At 40.3% G+C, this 16,485-nt stretch overlaps 1 protein-coding gene across 5 annotated transcripts in view; it reads right to left on the reverse strand.

Annotated features, from left to right (window-relative positions):
- Nucleotides 1-16,485, reverse strand: part of Map7d2 (MAP7 domain containing 2) — a 115,682-nt gene that overhangs the window by 5,701 nt on the left and 93,496 nt on the right. For all 5 annotated transcript variants that reach the window (XM_040744145.1, XM_040744142.1, XM_040744143.1 and 2 more), the window contains 7 exons: nucleotides 11,831-12,159; nucleotides 11,147-11,273; nucleotides 5,014-5,218; nucleotides 4,382-4,486; nucleotides 2,322-2,378; nucleotides 1,739-1,817; nucleotides 872-1,058 (listed from right to left, as the gene is read on the reverse strand). In XM_040744145.1, the coding sequence (XP_040600079.1) occupies nucleotides 872-1,058; nucleotides 1,739-1,817; nucleotides 2,322-2,378; nucleotides 4,382-4,486; nucleotides 5,014-5,218; nucleotides 11,147-11,273; nucleotides 11,831-12,159 (1,089 nt within the window). The remainder of the gene's footprint in view (nucleotides 1-871; nucleotides 1,059-1,738; nucleotides 1,818-2,321; nucleotides 2,379-4,381; nucleotides 4,487-5,013; nucleotides 5,219-11,146; nucleotides 11,274-11,830; nucleotides 12,160-16,485) is intronic.

The raw sequence follows: 16,485 nt of genomic DNA on the forward strand, positions 1-16,485 counted from the left end.
CTGGACCGACAGCCTCCAAAACAATACAGAGAAACCCTGTCTCATAAAACCAAAAAAAAAAAAAAGATCTTAGGTTTTAGTAACTGAGAACAAATTAGTTCTTTTATTGGGTCTTTAACAACAAACTTTTCCCCCATCATCGCTCTGTGGCAGAGCCTTGCTATGCAGCCCAGGCTGCCGTTAATCTCTTGGTTCTCCTGTCTTTGCCTTCAGAGTGCTTGGATTACAAGCATCTGCCACCATTCTCAGCATTAAATTCAAAGTTTACTTAAATGTGAGACTTTGTGGATACAGAGAGACCCTGTTTGTGGTTAGGCTATACCTCCTTTACTTGCAGGTGAACCTACTTCTCAGCTTCAGAGGGCTTGCTAGTGCTGCTAACCTTTCTTTCGACAATTTCTTCTAACTGACAGGAGCCACTACAGCCACAGTTACTCCTGCATCATCTATCTGCAGTGCCTTGTCTACACTGAATGACCAATATGTAACACTATATAAAGTGATAAAAATGATGCCCTGGTGGAAAACCAGCCTCCAAGTCTTTCAGGAGATTGAGAAGACATTCTTGCTTAGTGCCTTCCCTCCCTCCACAGCTGTGGTCCTGTAAATCATATGCCACAAAACCATTCTGCTTCTAGGATGCCAAACTCAAGTCACTTATATTACACCAGTAACAGCTTTCCTGTATCAACAAAATAGGCTTTTGTGGTGATTTCATTATGGACAGGGAAGATGAGTGAAGGGATAAAATAAGAAGAGGTATACTGTTAAAAGAAAACAACTAAAAGAAATTAAAAGGATGGGAAAAGATGGAGCAATTGCCAGTGACTGGCAAAGAGGTCAAAATTAAACGCAAAATAAATGAACATACCTCACATCCATAGATTGAACTTCTTCAGTTGAATCATCAAGACTGTTTGATTTCCCATCAAGGCCCTCCAGATGAACACGTGCCCCAACCGGTTTAAGGCCATTAGAGAAAATGTCTTGGGGAAAGTTTTCTGGAGCAGCATGCTCTGAGCTATTTACTTCCTGGCAGATGTTCAGTCCATTGATTTCTGAACAAGAACACAAAGTCTTCAGATGAATCAATATTTTCAAATTTGATAATGTGGCATGGAACATATAACAAGGTAATTATTTTTCATCCTTCCTTTCACCAGTAATACAATGGGTTTTTTTTTGTTTTGCTTTGCTTTGTTTGTGAAAAGGAGAATCAATAACTCCATTCAATCAGCTTCACAAAGGAAAAGAGAATATAATCTCATTATCAGTGTCTGCAGTACCTCACCTTAAGAGATAATCCAGGTCTCAGTAGTACTTGATATACAGTCAAGGTCCCTGGAAAGCATCCTGGACCAATGCATCAATAGTATTTATTTTTTTGGTTTTTCAAGACAGGGTTTTTCTGTGGCTTTGGAGGCTGTCCTGGAGCTAGCTCTGCAGACCAGGTTGGTCTCGAACTCAGAGAGTTCTGCCTGCCTCTGCCTCCCGAGTGCTGGGATTAAAGGCGTGAGCCACCACCACCTAGCTGCATCAGTTATTAAAGCAGGTGAGGAAGGCTGTGGCTTCCCAAATGGAGCCAATAGCATTTATACTGGAGAGATGTCTCAGGAAACAAAACTGCTAGCAGCCACTGCCTTGGGACCTAGCTGCACTACCCTGACCTCCAGCCCCAGCAGGAAGGTTCACTAGTCCTCATCACCTAAAGGAAGCAAACACCAGACCTCACACTCACCTATTTTGCTGGGAACAACTGGTTTTGTCTTATTTTCTATATCTGCCAGAGGCTCAAACTCCACTTTGGGGTCTTCCTTCTAGAAATAAACAGAAGGTGAATCAATAGGAAAGAGTGTGGAAGGGAGAAAAAACAAAAAAGTATCCAATAAAAAATAACTATAAAAAAGAAATAAAAGTTTTTTAAAAAGTCAATGGCAGTGACTGGAGAAGAAATTAGGAAGGTGATGAAGGTTGAAAGATTGACATTATAAAGAAAAACACCTTTTTAAAAAAGCACCAGAGCCCTTCTGGAACACAGCAGGAAGTGTTATTTGATGCTCTATGTTTCTCTTAATTATTGTGTCACTTCAAACTACTGTGTCTTTCCTTGTATTACCACCCCACTGCTCTGAGGGAATCTTTTACTTCCTTCATCTCTGAAATTTCTCTTTCCTTTAAGGTCTCAATTCCTTCCTGAGCCTTGCCCTGAACAGCCAGGAAAAGTCTACTTTTTCTAGACATTTGTCTCAAACCTTCAATGTCACTAAATGCACTCTGCTGTTCTTCTCCACCCATGACATAATGGTTATCTGAATTCCTACCTTCACTTCTAGAGACACATCACTCTTCCTTGTTCTCTTCATGATTTCATCTATTCTCTGTGTGGGGGGCATAAGAGAATAATAATAGTGTAAGAATTTTCTCAATATATGTTTTTATTTAAATTACAAAACGTGAATGTTTCACATGCCAATTCCAGCTCCCTCTCCCACCCCTCCTCCCTTGTCCCTCCACCAGCCTCCCCAGCCCCCCACCCAATCTCCATATTGTTCCCCAGGGAGGGTGAGGCCCTCCTTGGGGGGGAATCTCTAAAGTCTGTCATTTCATCCAGGGCAGAACCTATGTCCTTCCCCATGTGTCCAGGCTGAGAGAACATCCCTCTATTTGGAATAGGCTCCCAAAGCTCATTCATAAACTATGGTAAACACAGTGATTTCTGTGGCCTCCTCACTGAGACTACATTCATGGAGTCTCGATCAGTCCCCTGTTGGCCTCTTAGCCATCAGTCTGGGATTCAAGAGCTCCCCCCTTATGCGCTCAGCTGTCTTTGTGGGTTTCACCATCATGGTCTTGACCCCTTTGCTCATCACTCCTCCATCTCTGTCACTAGGTTCCAGGAGTTCAGTTCAGTGTTTAGCTGTGGGTATCTGTCTCTGCTTCCATCAGTCCCTGGATGAAGGTTCTAGGATGGCATATAGGGTAGTCATCAACCCTATCATCAAGGAGGGGCTATTAGTGTAGTCTCTCCACCAATAGTGTTAAGAATTAAGTAAATTAAGAATGACGTTTGTAAAAAAGCTGGCTTCTTATGCAATTTCATATTTCTCAGAAAACATGTAAAGGATAAATGTCAGCACATGAAAAGTATCATAAAAAAGTTTCTCAGTGGTTCTGCAGAAGTCTTCCACTGCTAAACACAAGGTCAAAAGAGTGCACCAATACAGATCTAGAATTAACATATAGTTTGTACACCAGCTTTCTCCTTCTCTTTGAATCAACAAATTACCATTTGCCATTCAAAAGGACTGCTACAGAAAGTTAATTTGAACAGTAGTAGCTCAGGAAGTGTCACAGATCTCTTAACTCCTAGACCTACAGCAATACAAAGCCCACACTGGGCCTAGGACAGCACAAAAACAGGTCTTCATAGTTAGTCTCCTTAAACTCAACTTGATATGTAAGTACATTAAGTTTAAAAGTAATAAATTGTTCAATTGAAAGACAAACACTGTTAAATTAGATTCACATAGCAAGTCCTGACTATATGTTGTTTACAAAGGATAATCATAAAAACATACAGGTTCAAAGGAAGATATGGAAAAAGATTTACCATCAAGACATGAATCATAAAAAGGTTGCCAAAGAAAGTTTTAAGGAATATTATTAGAACTAAATCTGGGTGTGTTGGCACATGCCTTTAGTCCCAATACTCAGGAGGCAGAGACAAGCAGATTTCTGAGTTTGAGGCTAGCATGATCTATAGAGCCAGTTCCAGGAGGACAGCCAGCACTACAAAGAGAAACATCGTCTCCAAAGCAAACAAACAAAAGAGAACTAAAAAGGGAATTTCATGATCAAATTGTCAATTCAAAAGGAAAATGATATGTATATGATATACTATCTGATATGTATATTCAAATAACATTGTGTGTGTGTGTGTGTGTGTAACAAAACTGACAGAAATGAAAGGCAAGATGGAAAAATTCAAAATCACAAAAAGAACTCTATTGTTTTCAGGGCCAAGGGTTGAACAAACGAACTTATATGTGATAAACAAGCACTCTTACCATTGGGCTATATCCCCAGCACATTAATGAACCTTTCTTTTTTTATTTTTTTGAGATAGGGTTTCTCTGTATTGTTTTGGAGACTGTCCTGGAACTCGCTCAGTAGACCAGGCTGGCCTCGAACTCACAGAGATCTACATGCCTCTGCCTCCCGAGTGCTGGGAGACTAAAGGCGAGCGCTACCAATGCCTGGCTAATGAAGGTTTCTAATCACTACTTTCTCAGTAACCAGTAGAACATGATGACAAAAAACAATAAAGATATAGATTGGATTTGCTTCCTGTTCCTTACATTCCCGATCCCTCAACTCTTACTTTCTTCCTCTCCAGTCGTTCTTGTTCAATCTGCAGCATGATCTGTTCTCTTTCTAAACGCATCTGTTTAGCTGCCTCCTGTGCCTTTGCTTCTGCTGCTTCTTTCTGAAAGAAAGAAACAAACAGATAGTTTTCACACATGATGAAGGTTCCTGTTTGTGGGCAGGCCTGGAAATGTGCACATAGGCAGATAATTCCAGAACTTAATTCCCTCAAGGAGCAGTATTCCACAATAAAGAGTAGTGTTAGTAAGTGAATTGTCCAGTTTCCTCACTCCTCAGGGAGAAAATTCTAAGTCATGAACTTTAGCCTCAGAGGTCAAAAAGGCATTGAGCCATATTCATTAATGTACTTATACTGACTTTATTAGCAAACCAGATTCGTGGGATTTTTCTCCAGTGGCCCCCACATTCTTATTCTAATATCTACCCCTAGTAGAGAAATCCAAGCTCACATGACACACATTAACAGCTTCACCTTATTCCACATAAGTTATATTTAATAACCAGAACAGGATGTTTGGGAAAAAAACTTCAAGTTAATATTATGTGTCATTCAAATTGAACAAATTTTGTCCAATGGTAACTAAAGCCATTGAAAAACAAGGAAAAGTCTGAGACCTCAGGCTGTACCTGCTTTTCAGTCATGGCTTTTTCTTGGTTTTCCTTTTCTTGCTTCTCTTTGGACAGCAGCTCCTCCTCAGCTTTCTGTTTTGCCTTCTCTTCTGCCTTTCTTTTCTCTTCTTCCTGTTGCTTCTTTTCCTCTTCTTGCTTACGGGCTTCCTCTAGGCGCAGCTTTTCCTCTTCTGCCTTTCTTTTCAATTCCTCTTTTTCCAGCCTTTTGCGAACAAAAACACTGTTATGGGATGACACACTCCAAAGGCAAAGTGCCAACAGACCATGTGCTAACCATGGCAGGTAAAGCTCAATCACACACACACACACACACACACACACACACACACACGACACAGAGAGAGAGAGAGCACAAAAACAAGCGAGCGAGAGAGACTGAGAGTGTTATAGTAACATCTTTATGATTCTAACTCTCCTTAAACTTCATTATCACTAAAAACATAAATTCCTTCCCACATACCTCACATACCTACCAACTTCTGCTTATCCTATCCTCAGTGAGTCCATGGAAACTCCATCCCTCTTACATAAACTTCACTTCCCTTGAAAGTAGTTAAATCTAACACAAAAAGCCTGGCTTCCCGTGTGAAATTAGTATTTCACAATTTTCAAGTATGAACCTTCTCCCTTTAAAAATAATTTCATCCTTTCCCACCAGCCCTCTACCATAGGCCACCCAAACATACCACATTTGTCACTGTCACTAAGTACTTCTACATACTAGTTTCTCTTTGCATAGTAGAAATACTTTGCCTTTTACTAATCTTAGAGTTCACCAAACCTGTGAGCAGTTCTGTCATCCTCTTGATCCTTGTTATCCTACCCATTCAAGCCAGGTCCTCCTTCCTTACCAAACAGAAAGTGTTATCATTCAGTTGTTAATGGATATCCCTTGACTTGGTCATTGGCAACTGGGTGAGAATCTTCATATAATGGTCTCCATCTCTTCTCTCAATCTCTAACACTTCATACTCTCTCTTAATTCCCTCATTGTCATAGTTTGCCCACACCAGTGATGTGCTAGGTTTAAAATTTTTTAGTCTTGTGGATGAATATATGGGCTTCACTGTTCATTATTCCTATGTATTTTAAGTTTTCATTTAAAAAGCTTCATCTTTATTATCAATTTTTGGTCTGATCTTAACCCATACTTCTTCCTCGTTAGTGAGCTTCCCTGGTGAGCACTGTGCAAACAACTTCTACCTTCTTCTTTGCCTCAGGATCTCCCCTGATGCCTCTGGTCCCTACCTGAGCATTCCTGTGATGACAGATGCTGCTGTTTTACCGATTCCCAGCCTGGGTGGTCCTTAGGATCACTCATGGCCTTTCCCTGGCTTCCCAGACTGACTAGAGAAAGGTACAAACAAACTGATTGATCTTGTGTTCCTTAGACTCAACTGATGTTTTTAGTCTTTCTTTGGATTCTATATGGATATTACTTTTTGTCAACCTTTATTACCATTCTAGTTGACAGAGAAAACTGGGGCCACTTCATCTTGTTTCCTAAACTTCACTTATTCATTCACTGTTTTATAACAGAAAGTTCCCTACTTGTCCTGACTAATATGTAAAGGACTGTAACTGCTACTACTACGTGTGCAATTAATTCCAAACCCTTCCCATTGCTTTTACTTCTTTTGATAGTTTCCATTCCTCCCTGTGCCAGCTTTGCCCTTCTATATACAATTTTTCATGGACTGCAAAAATACTCAGGTCTCAGGCATCCCAATGTATCCTCTTAAATTCTCTCCCACCTGCCTTCTGCTTATGACTACCCTCTTTCCTCTTTTAGGATGCTCATGTCTTTATGCCCATCTTCTCAATAATTTATCTCCAAAAATCTGGAGTCAAATATAGTCTTTCCTAAACCTCAATATATTTTGCAATAGCCTGACAACACTGAATTTTCTTCCCGTGAGGCCTTCTTACAGCATCTGTCCACTTGAGGCGATGCTGTCCTGTCTCCCTCCTACCTCTACCTTACCTTGCTGCTACATATTTGAAGGCCAGTGTCTGCCCTAGCTTGCACCCAAACCACCTGCCACCTAGAGACTTAGCCAGCCAGAAGCCAGGTATGAACAGCACTGTAGACCTCTGCATGTAGTTTCAGGCCTGTGCTCTTATTTGGACAGTTACTTCAGGTTGGCTATGTGGCCTGGTCATTCCTTGAATATTCTTTGATATGGGCCCCTACCAGCCATATAATCTATTTTGTAATCCCAGGAAGTTCTCCTGTTTGCTAGGCTCTGTAAGTATCTTCCCCAGACTGGATCTAGGGTATCAGGTTGCTTGCCCCAACTCATTGTATATCTTGGGTCATCCCCAAGCCCAGAGGCTGGGATTGCTATGTGGGATTCTGAGAGCTCTGATATCACAGCCATCTGGAACTGGACCAGCTTTTTTCTCTCTTAGGGCCTAGTTGACAAAACACCTAGTCTTTAAAGGAAGTCTCCCAGATCCATGATTTGGACAGTGTTTCCCTCAATAGCTGGTGACAATAATGGGCTTTTCAGAGTTTAGCACAAATATCTTTATTTTTGCTACATTCTCTCAGCTGGTAATCACATTTCTGCAACTTTAACTATTGAAACTAAACAAAAAAGATGTGAGGATGATCCTATTCCAAGAGATGTCTGCTGTGTTCCAGCCCCAGACTGTCTGGTGCTTTCCTTTCTCACCTCACACGTGGCACTATAAAAGCTTCACTTCTGGCAAGAGAGAGGAAAACTGATTTGGGGTTAAGTGTATTTATTTCAGTTTCACCTAGGCCACAGGCTTCTGTTTTATTTTCAACTACCTGTGTGTTCTGTAGGCAACTGTGTTTATCTAAAATCACATGGTTAATTTTTAGCTTTTCAGACTGATTTTTTTGCCTTTCTATGCTCTCTTATTGGGTATGCCATCCTCTTAAATACTTTAAATCAAACTTTAACACCCCTTCCAAATCTGTCCCTTTCTTTTTACTTGTGTAAGTCTGTATACTCCCTTTTCTTTTGCCTTCCCCATGAAATTTTAGCCCTTGAGTCCTCTTAACCCACTGCTGTCACTGATGACCTTTTAATTGAGCTTCTTCCTCTTCACTGAGTACCAAGGAACAGTGATCCACAACTGTTCTTTAGACTTTTAAGTATTAACTAGAAAAGAGAGACAGCCTGTGGACAAATAAAGCTACATTAGTCAGCTATAAATCAAGTTCAAAGGGGTAGGAGATTAGCTCCTTCCCTAGTACAGGTCCAGAAAGGTCACAGAAGTGAGTTAACCTGCAACTTGAGAAAGAAAGATACATCATATGGCAAGGTGCATGAGTTCATGTGGAGGCATAGCACACGCAAGGCTTTTGTGGTGTGGAGCTGCATATTAGAGTACATGCAGAGGGATGCAGGCTGGCCTAAAGAGAGAGAAAAGACAGAGGAGCAGGGAGTGGCCAGTCCATGGAAGATTTGTTGGCAGGTTTGGATAAATCCTATAATCAAGACTCATTAGCAAGGACATCTACTTTTACTTAAGTAAACTCACTCTGGAAACAGCACAAACAGTGGACAAGCTCTGGGAGATCTGGGGAACTCAGTTAAGATTCCACAGACACAGTCTAGCTCACCTATCTGGTGCTGGTGGAGCATGGGGAGAATAGAAATGCTAATATGAGAGACAATGAAGACTTACTTAACAACTGATATAATGTGAAGGGCAATGGAAATGTTGAAAGTATCTCTGAGATGTCTAATTTTGGGATAGTATGGAGTACATAAAATGAACGAGAAATTTGAGTGATGTATACTATTTATATCTTCAAGATGCTGAATTTGAGGTAAATATGGGACACATTAAAAATATATAATTAGAAATACAGGTTCTGCCTCATAGAAAAATGCTAGCTAACAGAACTTTCTTAGATAAGGAAATGATTTATATAACTATGTTGTTTATTCTGGTAACTACTAGCCATGTGTGGCTATAAACAATGGTATGTGTCTAATAAGGCTAAGGAAATGAATTTTCCTCAATCTACATTTACATATATGTAGGCACTATGGTATAAGACAATGCAGCTTTAGATTAAATTGAGGGCATGGGCACAGATTCAGGAGTCTTCAGTATGTTCCAGAAAGTACAGAAGATTTACAAACAAAGCTACACTTAGCTACAAACACAGATGATAAACAAGGTAAATGGAAAATGAAGTCAGGAAGATGAGAACAAGTTCACTTAACACACTGCTGTATGAACTGTCATCCATAAATATTCTGAAGCCAGAGGAAACTGGAAGTATGACAGGAACAATAGCCAGCAACACTGTGTCCAGGGAAGACTTGTCAAACAAAAAACTGGTCAAGGACTAAGGGCTTGGAGTCCAGACAATATTTAAGGGGATTAAACAGGTAGGATGTAGGAGAGACAAGAAAAGCAAGGACAAGCTCCACATGGACAAAGGGAACCATGCATCAAATTAAGAATCCGGTAATGAAAGGATGGAGGGTGTGTGGAAGTGTGAACAGTGTGAGTTGGGAAAATAAAGACAGGAAGGTAATCAATTCTTTCTGCAGCTGGACTGTGAAGGAAATGAGAGAGAACAAAATACCTGGAAGGTAAACAACTTTCCTTTTTTAGGTACACACCAACAATCACATCACTCACCTGGCTCAGGGGGTGTTATATTTCTGTGGCTACCTTTACAAAGTCTATTATTTGAAATCCCATTACCTATTACTTTCTCTTCACATAACTTTCAGGCCACCTAAACCATCCTGAATACACCATCCAACAATAACAAAACATGTAGATATTGATCAAAAAGCTGGAGTAAGAAAATAATCAGAGATGTTCAGAATTTGAAGGTACCTAGCCCCCAACTGTGAAAACAAAACAAGCAACAAACAAAAAAAAAACAATAAAAAATTTAATCAGAAACTACACTCCAGCCAGTGGTGGTGTACACCTTTAATCACAGCACTCAGGAGGCAGAGGTGGATCTCTGAGCTCAAGGCCAGCCTGGTCTACTCAGTGAGTTCCAGGACAGTTAGGCTATACAGAGAAACCCTGTCTTGAAAGAAAATAAAAAAAAAGAAACCACAAAGATTTTACAAGATTACTAAAGACTATCTTATATGTTATTTTAAATTCAGTGCTGGCACCAGGCGTTGGTGGCTCACACCTTTAATCCCAGCACTAGGGAGGCAGAGGCAGGTGGATCTCTGTGAGTTCGAGGCCAGACTGAACTAACAGCGCAAGTGCCAGGACAGCCTTCAAATCAATACAGAGAAATCCTGTCTCGAAAAACCAAGAAAAAAAATTCAGTGCTGGTATTCAAGTGCTTCCTGTCTCATTCCTTAAATGGTACCAGATAGTACTCTGTAATCATCCCAAGAGCATCTTTTCTCCTTGTAGTGATAAAATTGACCTTGTCCTTTAACCATGTGCTTGTTTCCTTTCTGAACACAAAGATCAGAAGAATCAGGACTGCCTGTATCACATCAAAGTGTCCTGGTATTACTGCCACAGTGGCTTTCAAACATTGATGAATTGCTAAAGTAGAATGAGATTAGGGCCAGTATATTTTCACTATGTTCCCTAAACACTTCTGTTAGATACGCTCCAACATTTAGAAACCACTGCAGTGATACCCTTTGTCTTGCTCTAGGGCAGGTTTCCACATGCCTCATTCTCATGGGATAGGGGGGTTGGGTGTTCTCTCTAGTTTCTTATCTATGAGACTCTGACAAAGTCTCTTCCCTCACTGACTTTAAAGCATGAGTTAGGATCATCTAGAAAGCAGAGTCAAGATCTTTATATCCACAATCTTCTGTCTTTCCAGGGAGACCCAATCTATCATCAAGTTCAAAATCTCCTCATAGCTCCACTAGAGTTACCTATAAAGTTGTCTTTTTATCCAAGAAAGGAAAGGAAAGTACCTATAACATTTAGATCCTGGAAATATGAATTTCTAGGTCCTTAGAAAAGAGCAAAGTTCTGTCACTGTTAATGACATATAGCTTCTGTGAAGTCCATGCAATTTAGATTCCTATACTTCTGGCCAGAATTTGGTAACACAAAAAATTTTTTAAAGAAAGACAAGCCAATCTTTGCAACCACACCTTTAGAATGGATCAAACAGGTCTGAGTTCCTATATACCTCTCTTGTTCTTCCTTCTCCAGTCGTTCATGCTCCTCTTGTTCCTTCTGTAGCCGAGCCTGACGTCTCTTTTCAGATAGAATCTTTGCAGCCTCCCCTGCATCAGTGGTGCCTGCTGTGGGTTTTCCTGAGGCAGACAGACAAGTAGTAGTAAAAGAAAAAAATCAGGGGGAATGAACCCAATGATTCCACTCATATAGAAGTATTTAACTCAGTGTTAGTGATGACAAACACTGCAAAACAGTGTTACAATTAGTCACTAAGCAGAAGAAGTTACAATGGGCTACCTGTGAACCTGGGTGTGTTTATATCTCAGAAGGGGCAGGAAACAGTTGAGAACAGAGCTACAGGAAAGTTCCACAACACTACATGTCAGAGACTTTGAGGACTAAAGCTAGTGCTCCATTGTGCAGGAGTGTGCATATAGGCTATATGTGGCCCATTTTTGCACTCCTATGAGGTTCCACAGTCATAAGCAGAGTCAAGGCCTAGGTCTCCTCAGAAAGAAAGGAGGATTAAAAGATGATGAGCAAACCAGAGGAAACAGTACAAGGGGATGAAGTTGTCCTAGGGGGAAACACCCTCTCCCCGAAAACATGAGAGAATGACATATGGATCAGGACAGAGGAAGAACTATGAAGGGAAGGCCTAGGCTAACCGGTAACATTGACAGAGAAGGTTTACCTGCACTGTGCTCAGCCTTCACTCCTGTGGCAGAATGCTTCTCAGTGGCATGCTTATCAGCTACATACTTCTCAGTGGCATGTTTGTCAACTACATGCTTCTCAGTGGCATACTTGTCAACTATGTGCTTCTCTAGGGTTTCTTCTCTGGGTAGGTCAGTGGCCTGCTGACCAATGACACCTTCTTTTTCCTTATTGCTCTTCTCCTTCTCTGCCTTCTTCTTGAGTGTTTCTTCACTGGGAATGGGAGGAAAGCGATACTTCACAGGAGACCCTATATATGGGGGTTTCACTGTCTTTGGAGACTGCGGATATGCTTTTGAAGTTGTCCTGGAAAACCAAAATAAGGCTTAAAAGATACTGAACTTGACCATAAAACTCTTTGTAAGAAATCTTGTTCTAGCCGGGCGGTGGTGGCCCACGCCTTTAATCCCAGCACTCGGGAGGCAGAGGCAGGCGGATCTCTGCGAGTTCTAGGCTGGGCTGGACCGACAGCCTCCAAAACAAAACAGAGAAACCCTGTCTCGTAAAACCAAAAAAAAAAAAAAAAAGAAATCTTGTTCCAAGAAACTGAATAACTTCATTCTTCTATAGAAACAAATATAGGGCTTAGTATATACTCCCCAAAGACATCCCCCGCAAAATATATGGTGTCTGTAAGATGATCCTGGAAGAAAGAGATATACTGTAAGAAACTCAGCTGGTAATAATATGTAATAAATTCATTTATGTTTGTGACGATGTTTAAGATGATTGTGTGGTATGGATATGATTAGTCAAGTAAGGAGGTGTGTGTGTGTGTGTGTGTGTGTGTGTGTGCGCGCGCATGCGTGTCCATGCCATACTGCACATGTGAGGTCAGAGGACAATTTTGTTGAGTCAGTTCACTCTTCTATCTTTATGTGAGCTCCTGGCATCAAACTCCAGTTTCCAGACTTGTGTCACAAATGCTTTTATGCAATGAATCACCCCACAGGACTCAAGCTACACTTTCTGGGTCTGGATTATTTATTATAAGGATAGGTTAGAATGTGGACCAGCCTTTCCTCTCTCACACTTTTCTTTTTTCTATCATGCAGAATGAGCACCTCACTAGAATCCAAAAAATGCAGGTACTATGCTCTTCAACTACTATGCCTCCAAAAATTATGATCCAAAACAAATCTCTTTTATGAAACACCAAGATTTAAGTATTTTGTTATTATACTACAAAACAAGGTAAGATGGATTGTTAGGCATTTCCCTATACATCTTTTTAGGTAAACACTAGAGTTGGATTCAGTTTCAACATATAGCAACAGACAAGCTTGCTTCATTTTATTTATTTGTTTGTTTGTTTATTTTAAGCTCTATTATCAGAAAAAACACATACCATAATTAACCAGACCAAAAGACTATATAACTTAATTAGCTTCTATACAGTTAGAACAACCATTTGGAACAGAAGCTGTGGAGATGGATCCATGTATTAAAACGGTGAAAAGACATATGACATGACATTATAAAATGTAGCACATAGCCCAGGCTGGCCCTCAACTTACTATGTATAGCACCGTGGCCTTGAACTTTGGATTCTCCTACCTTGGCTTCCCAAGTACTAGGATTACAACTGTGAGCCCATCATAACCATATCTAAAGGTACAGCTGAATAACAACAGGTACATCCATACTGCTATTTAACAATTGCTGCCATCCATTTCCATCAAACAGCCACCCATTCTCTCAGTTCTTGGTAATCATTATTCTATTCTACTTTCTGTTTCTGTGAACTTGCTTATTTCAGGCATCTTACTCATGAGTGGAATCATGCATTTGTCCTTTTGTGTATGGCTTATTTAAGTGAGCACAATTCTTTCATGTTCCTTGTTCTTTTTTTGTTTTGTTTCATTGTTTTGAGAGAGGGTCTCAATGTAGTCTCGGGGCCTCAAAATCACTGTGTAGCTAAGGATGACCTTGAACTCTCATTCTTCCCACATCTACTTCCCAATACTAGAATTACATGCATGCTCCACTATGCCTGGCTCAATCCTAGATGCTTTTTAAAATCTCTCTCTCTCTCTCTCTCTCTCTCTCTCTCTCTCTCTCTCTCTCTCTCTCTCTCTCTCTCTCTCTCTCTCTCTGTGTGTGTGTGTGTGTATGTGTGTGTGTGACAGAACTTCTTGCAGGAGTCAGTCAGTTCTCGTCTTCCAAAATGTGGGTTCCAGGGATCAAACTCAGGTTTTCAGCTTTGGTGAACATCACCTTTACCCACTGAGAGATCTCACTAAGATCCTAGTATGTTCTCTTTAGATTTATCAAAAAGTAAACACTCAATGATTACTGGATATTGGTGATATTTTAACAAATAACAAAATAAAAATCTAAATGATCCTCTTAGATAAGAATGAACCAGGGTAAAATGTGGTTGTATGTTTTGGAAATCTCTGTCACATCAAATCCAGTAGATTCTGTGTGACAAGTTCCACAGACGAAGATGATAACTTCGTAAGAAAGAGGTCTCCTGGAACTGCTGTGAAACTCTCAGCCAGAGAAAAATATTGGGCTGTGATTCTCATGGAAATTTCTGTTTGTTCTTCTATTCCTTTTTCACATTAATGAAATGTTCCTGAAAGCCTATGCTGACATTTTAAACAAAAGAAATAGATAAGAAACCATCCCCTGAGATGGGGCCACTAGCCATGACCTCATCTCCAGAAAAGCCAGCACTTTCAAAATCATTCACGTCATTCACATAAGTACAAATAGTAAAAACTTTCCCAACAATAAAATTTCATATGGCTGTACATGTGTCATCAGGAGTGGGCTTAAGTGTCTGGTAAATAAAGTTTTTAATAAGAAAGAGTAAAATAGCTCAATATTTCAACAACTCACAAAAACTAGGTAATAGATGTCAAACAATAACAGACCATAAAAATTTATTAATTTGATTTAAGAAATATGTTGTTAACCTTGGATGATTTTATATTTTGGATTTCTGCATTACTGTGCCAACTAACCAATAATGTCATATGTTTGGGTTTGCTTAACAAAACATCTCAAGAAAATATCTCTATAAAAAAGCCTTGTTTGAGAACTGAAAAATACACTCAGATTCAAACTGCCTCTGTGTTTGTTTCTGTTTGTCACTGCTGAAACCTTACCTATCTAGTCTTTGAGGACCCTAATCCCAGGGACTCCCACACCCAGCTGGGGTAGTCCGTGGCAAATCCCAACATTCAGGAGGATGAGGCAGGAGAATTTTTGAGATGATGCTGCCCCAAAAATAGTAGTATGAACCAAAATCGGGATGATAAACTTGTGCTGGCTAGTTTTACGTCAACCTGGCACAAGATAAGGTCATCTGATAAGAGGGAACTTCCAGAGGCATCACCATCTCTGACTTCAAGCTGGGCAGTGGTGGCGCATGCCTTTAATCCCAGCACTCGGGAGGCAGAGGCAGGAGGATCTCTGTGAGTTCGAGGCTGGGCTGGACCGATAGCCTCCAAAACAATACAGAGAAACCCTGTCTTGTAAAACCAAAAATAAAAAAGTAATATGAACCAAAACTGGGATGATAAACTTGTGCTGGCTAGTTTTACATCAACCTGGCACAAGATAAGGTCATCTGATAAGAGGGAACTTCTGGAGGCATCACCATCTCTGATTTCAAGCTCTATTATAGAGCTATAGTCCTGAAAACAGCATGGAAGTAGCACAAAAATTGACAGGTAGACCAATGGAATCGAATAGAAAACCCTGATATGGACCCACACACCTACGAACACCTGATTTTTGACAAAGAAGCTAAAATTATTCAATGGAATAAAGAAATCATCTTCAACAAATGGTGCTGGCATAACTGGATGCTGGCATGTAGAAGACTGCAGAGAGATCCATGTCTATCACCATGCACAAAACTTAAGTCCAAATGGATCAAAGACCTCAACATAAATCCAGCCACACTGAACCTCTTAGAAAAGAAAGTGGGTGGTACCCTCGAACGAATAGGTACAGGAGACTGCTTCTTGAACATAACACCAGTAGCACAGACACTGAGATAGACAATTAATAAATGGAACCTCCTGAAACTGAGAAGCTTCTGTAAGGCAAAGGACACAGTTAACAGAACAAAACCAGCAGCCCACAGAGTAGGAAAAATATTCAACAACCCCACATCTGACAGAGGGCTGATTTCCAAAATATACAAAGAACTCAAGAAGCTAGTTATCAAAACATCAAATAATTCAATTAAAAAACGGTAGTCTGCACAAATAAAATGTCAAAAATAAAGGGAGTTTACTTATGTGTGACAGGTTTAATACCAAATTTCTTTTTCATGTGTTTTTTGAATATTTAATATATAAAGTAAAGTTTATAAAAATGTTAAGGTAGCTGGGTGGTGGTGGTGCATGCCTTTAATTCTAGCACTCAAGAGGCAGAGGCAGGAGGATCTCTGTGAGTTAGAGACCAGCCTGGTCTACAAGAGCTAGTTCTAGGACAGCCTCCAAAGCCACAGAGAAACCCTGTCTTGAAAAACTAAAAAAAAAGGTAAAATTAAGAAATACCTTGTTACTAATTTTCTCATTTATTTTACATACCAACCACAGTTTCCCCTCCTTACTCTCTTCCCATTCACTCCCCCCTCCCATCTATTCCCCCTCATCCACTCCTCCTCTA

This window comes from Mesocricetus auratus, unplaced genomic scaffold, assembly GCF_017639785.1.
Source record: "Mesocricetus auratus isolate SY011 unplaced genomic scaffold, BCM_Maur_2.0 Super-Scaffold_100003, whole genome shotgun sequence".
NCBI lineage: Eukaryota > Metazoa > Chordata > Mammalia > Rodentia > Cricetidae > Mesocricetus > Mesocricetus auratus.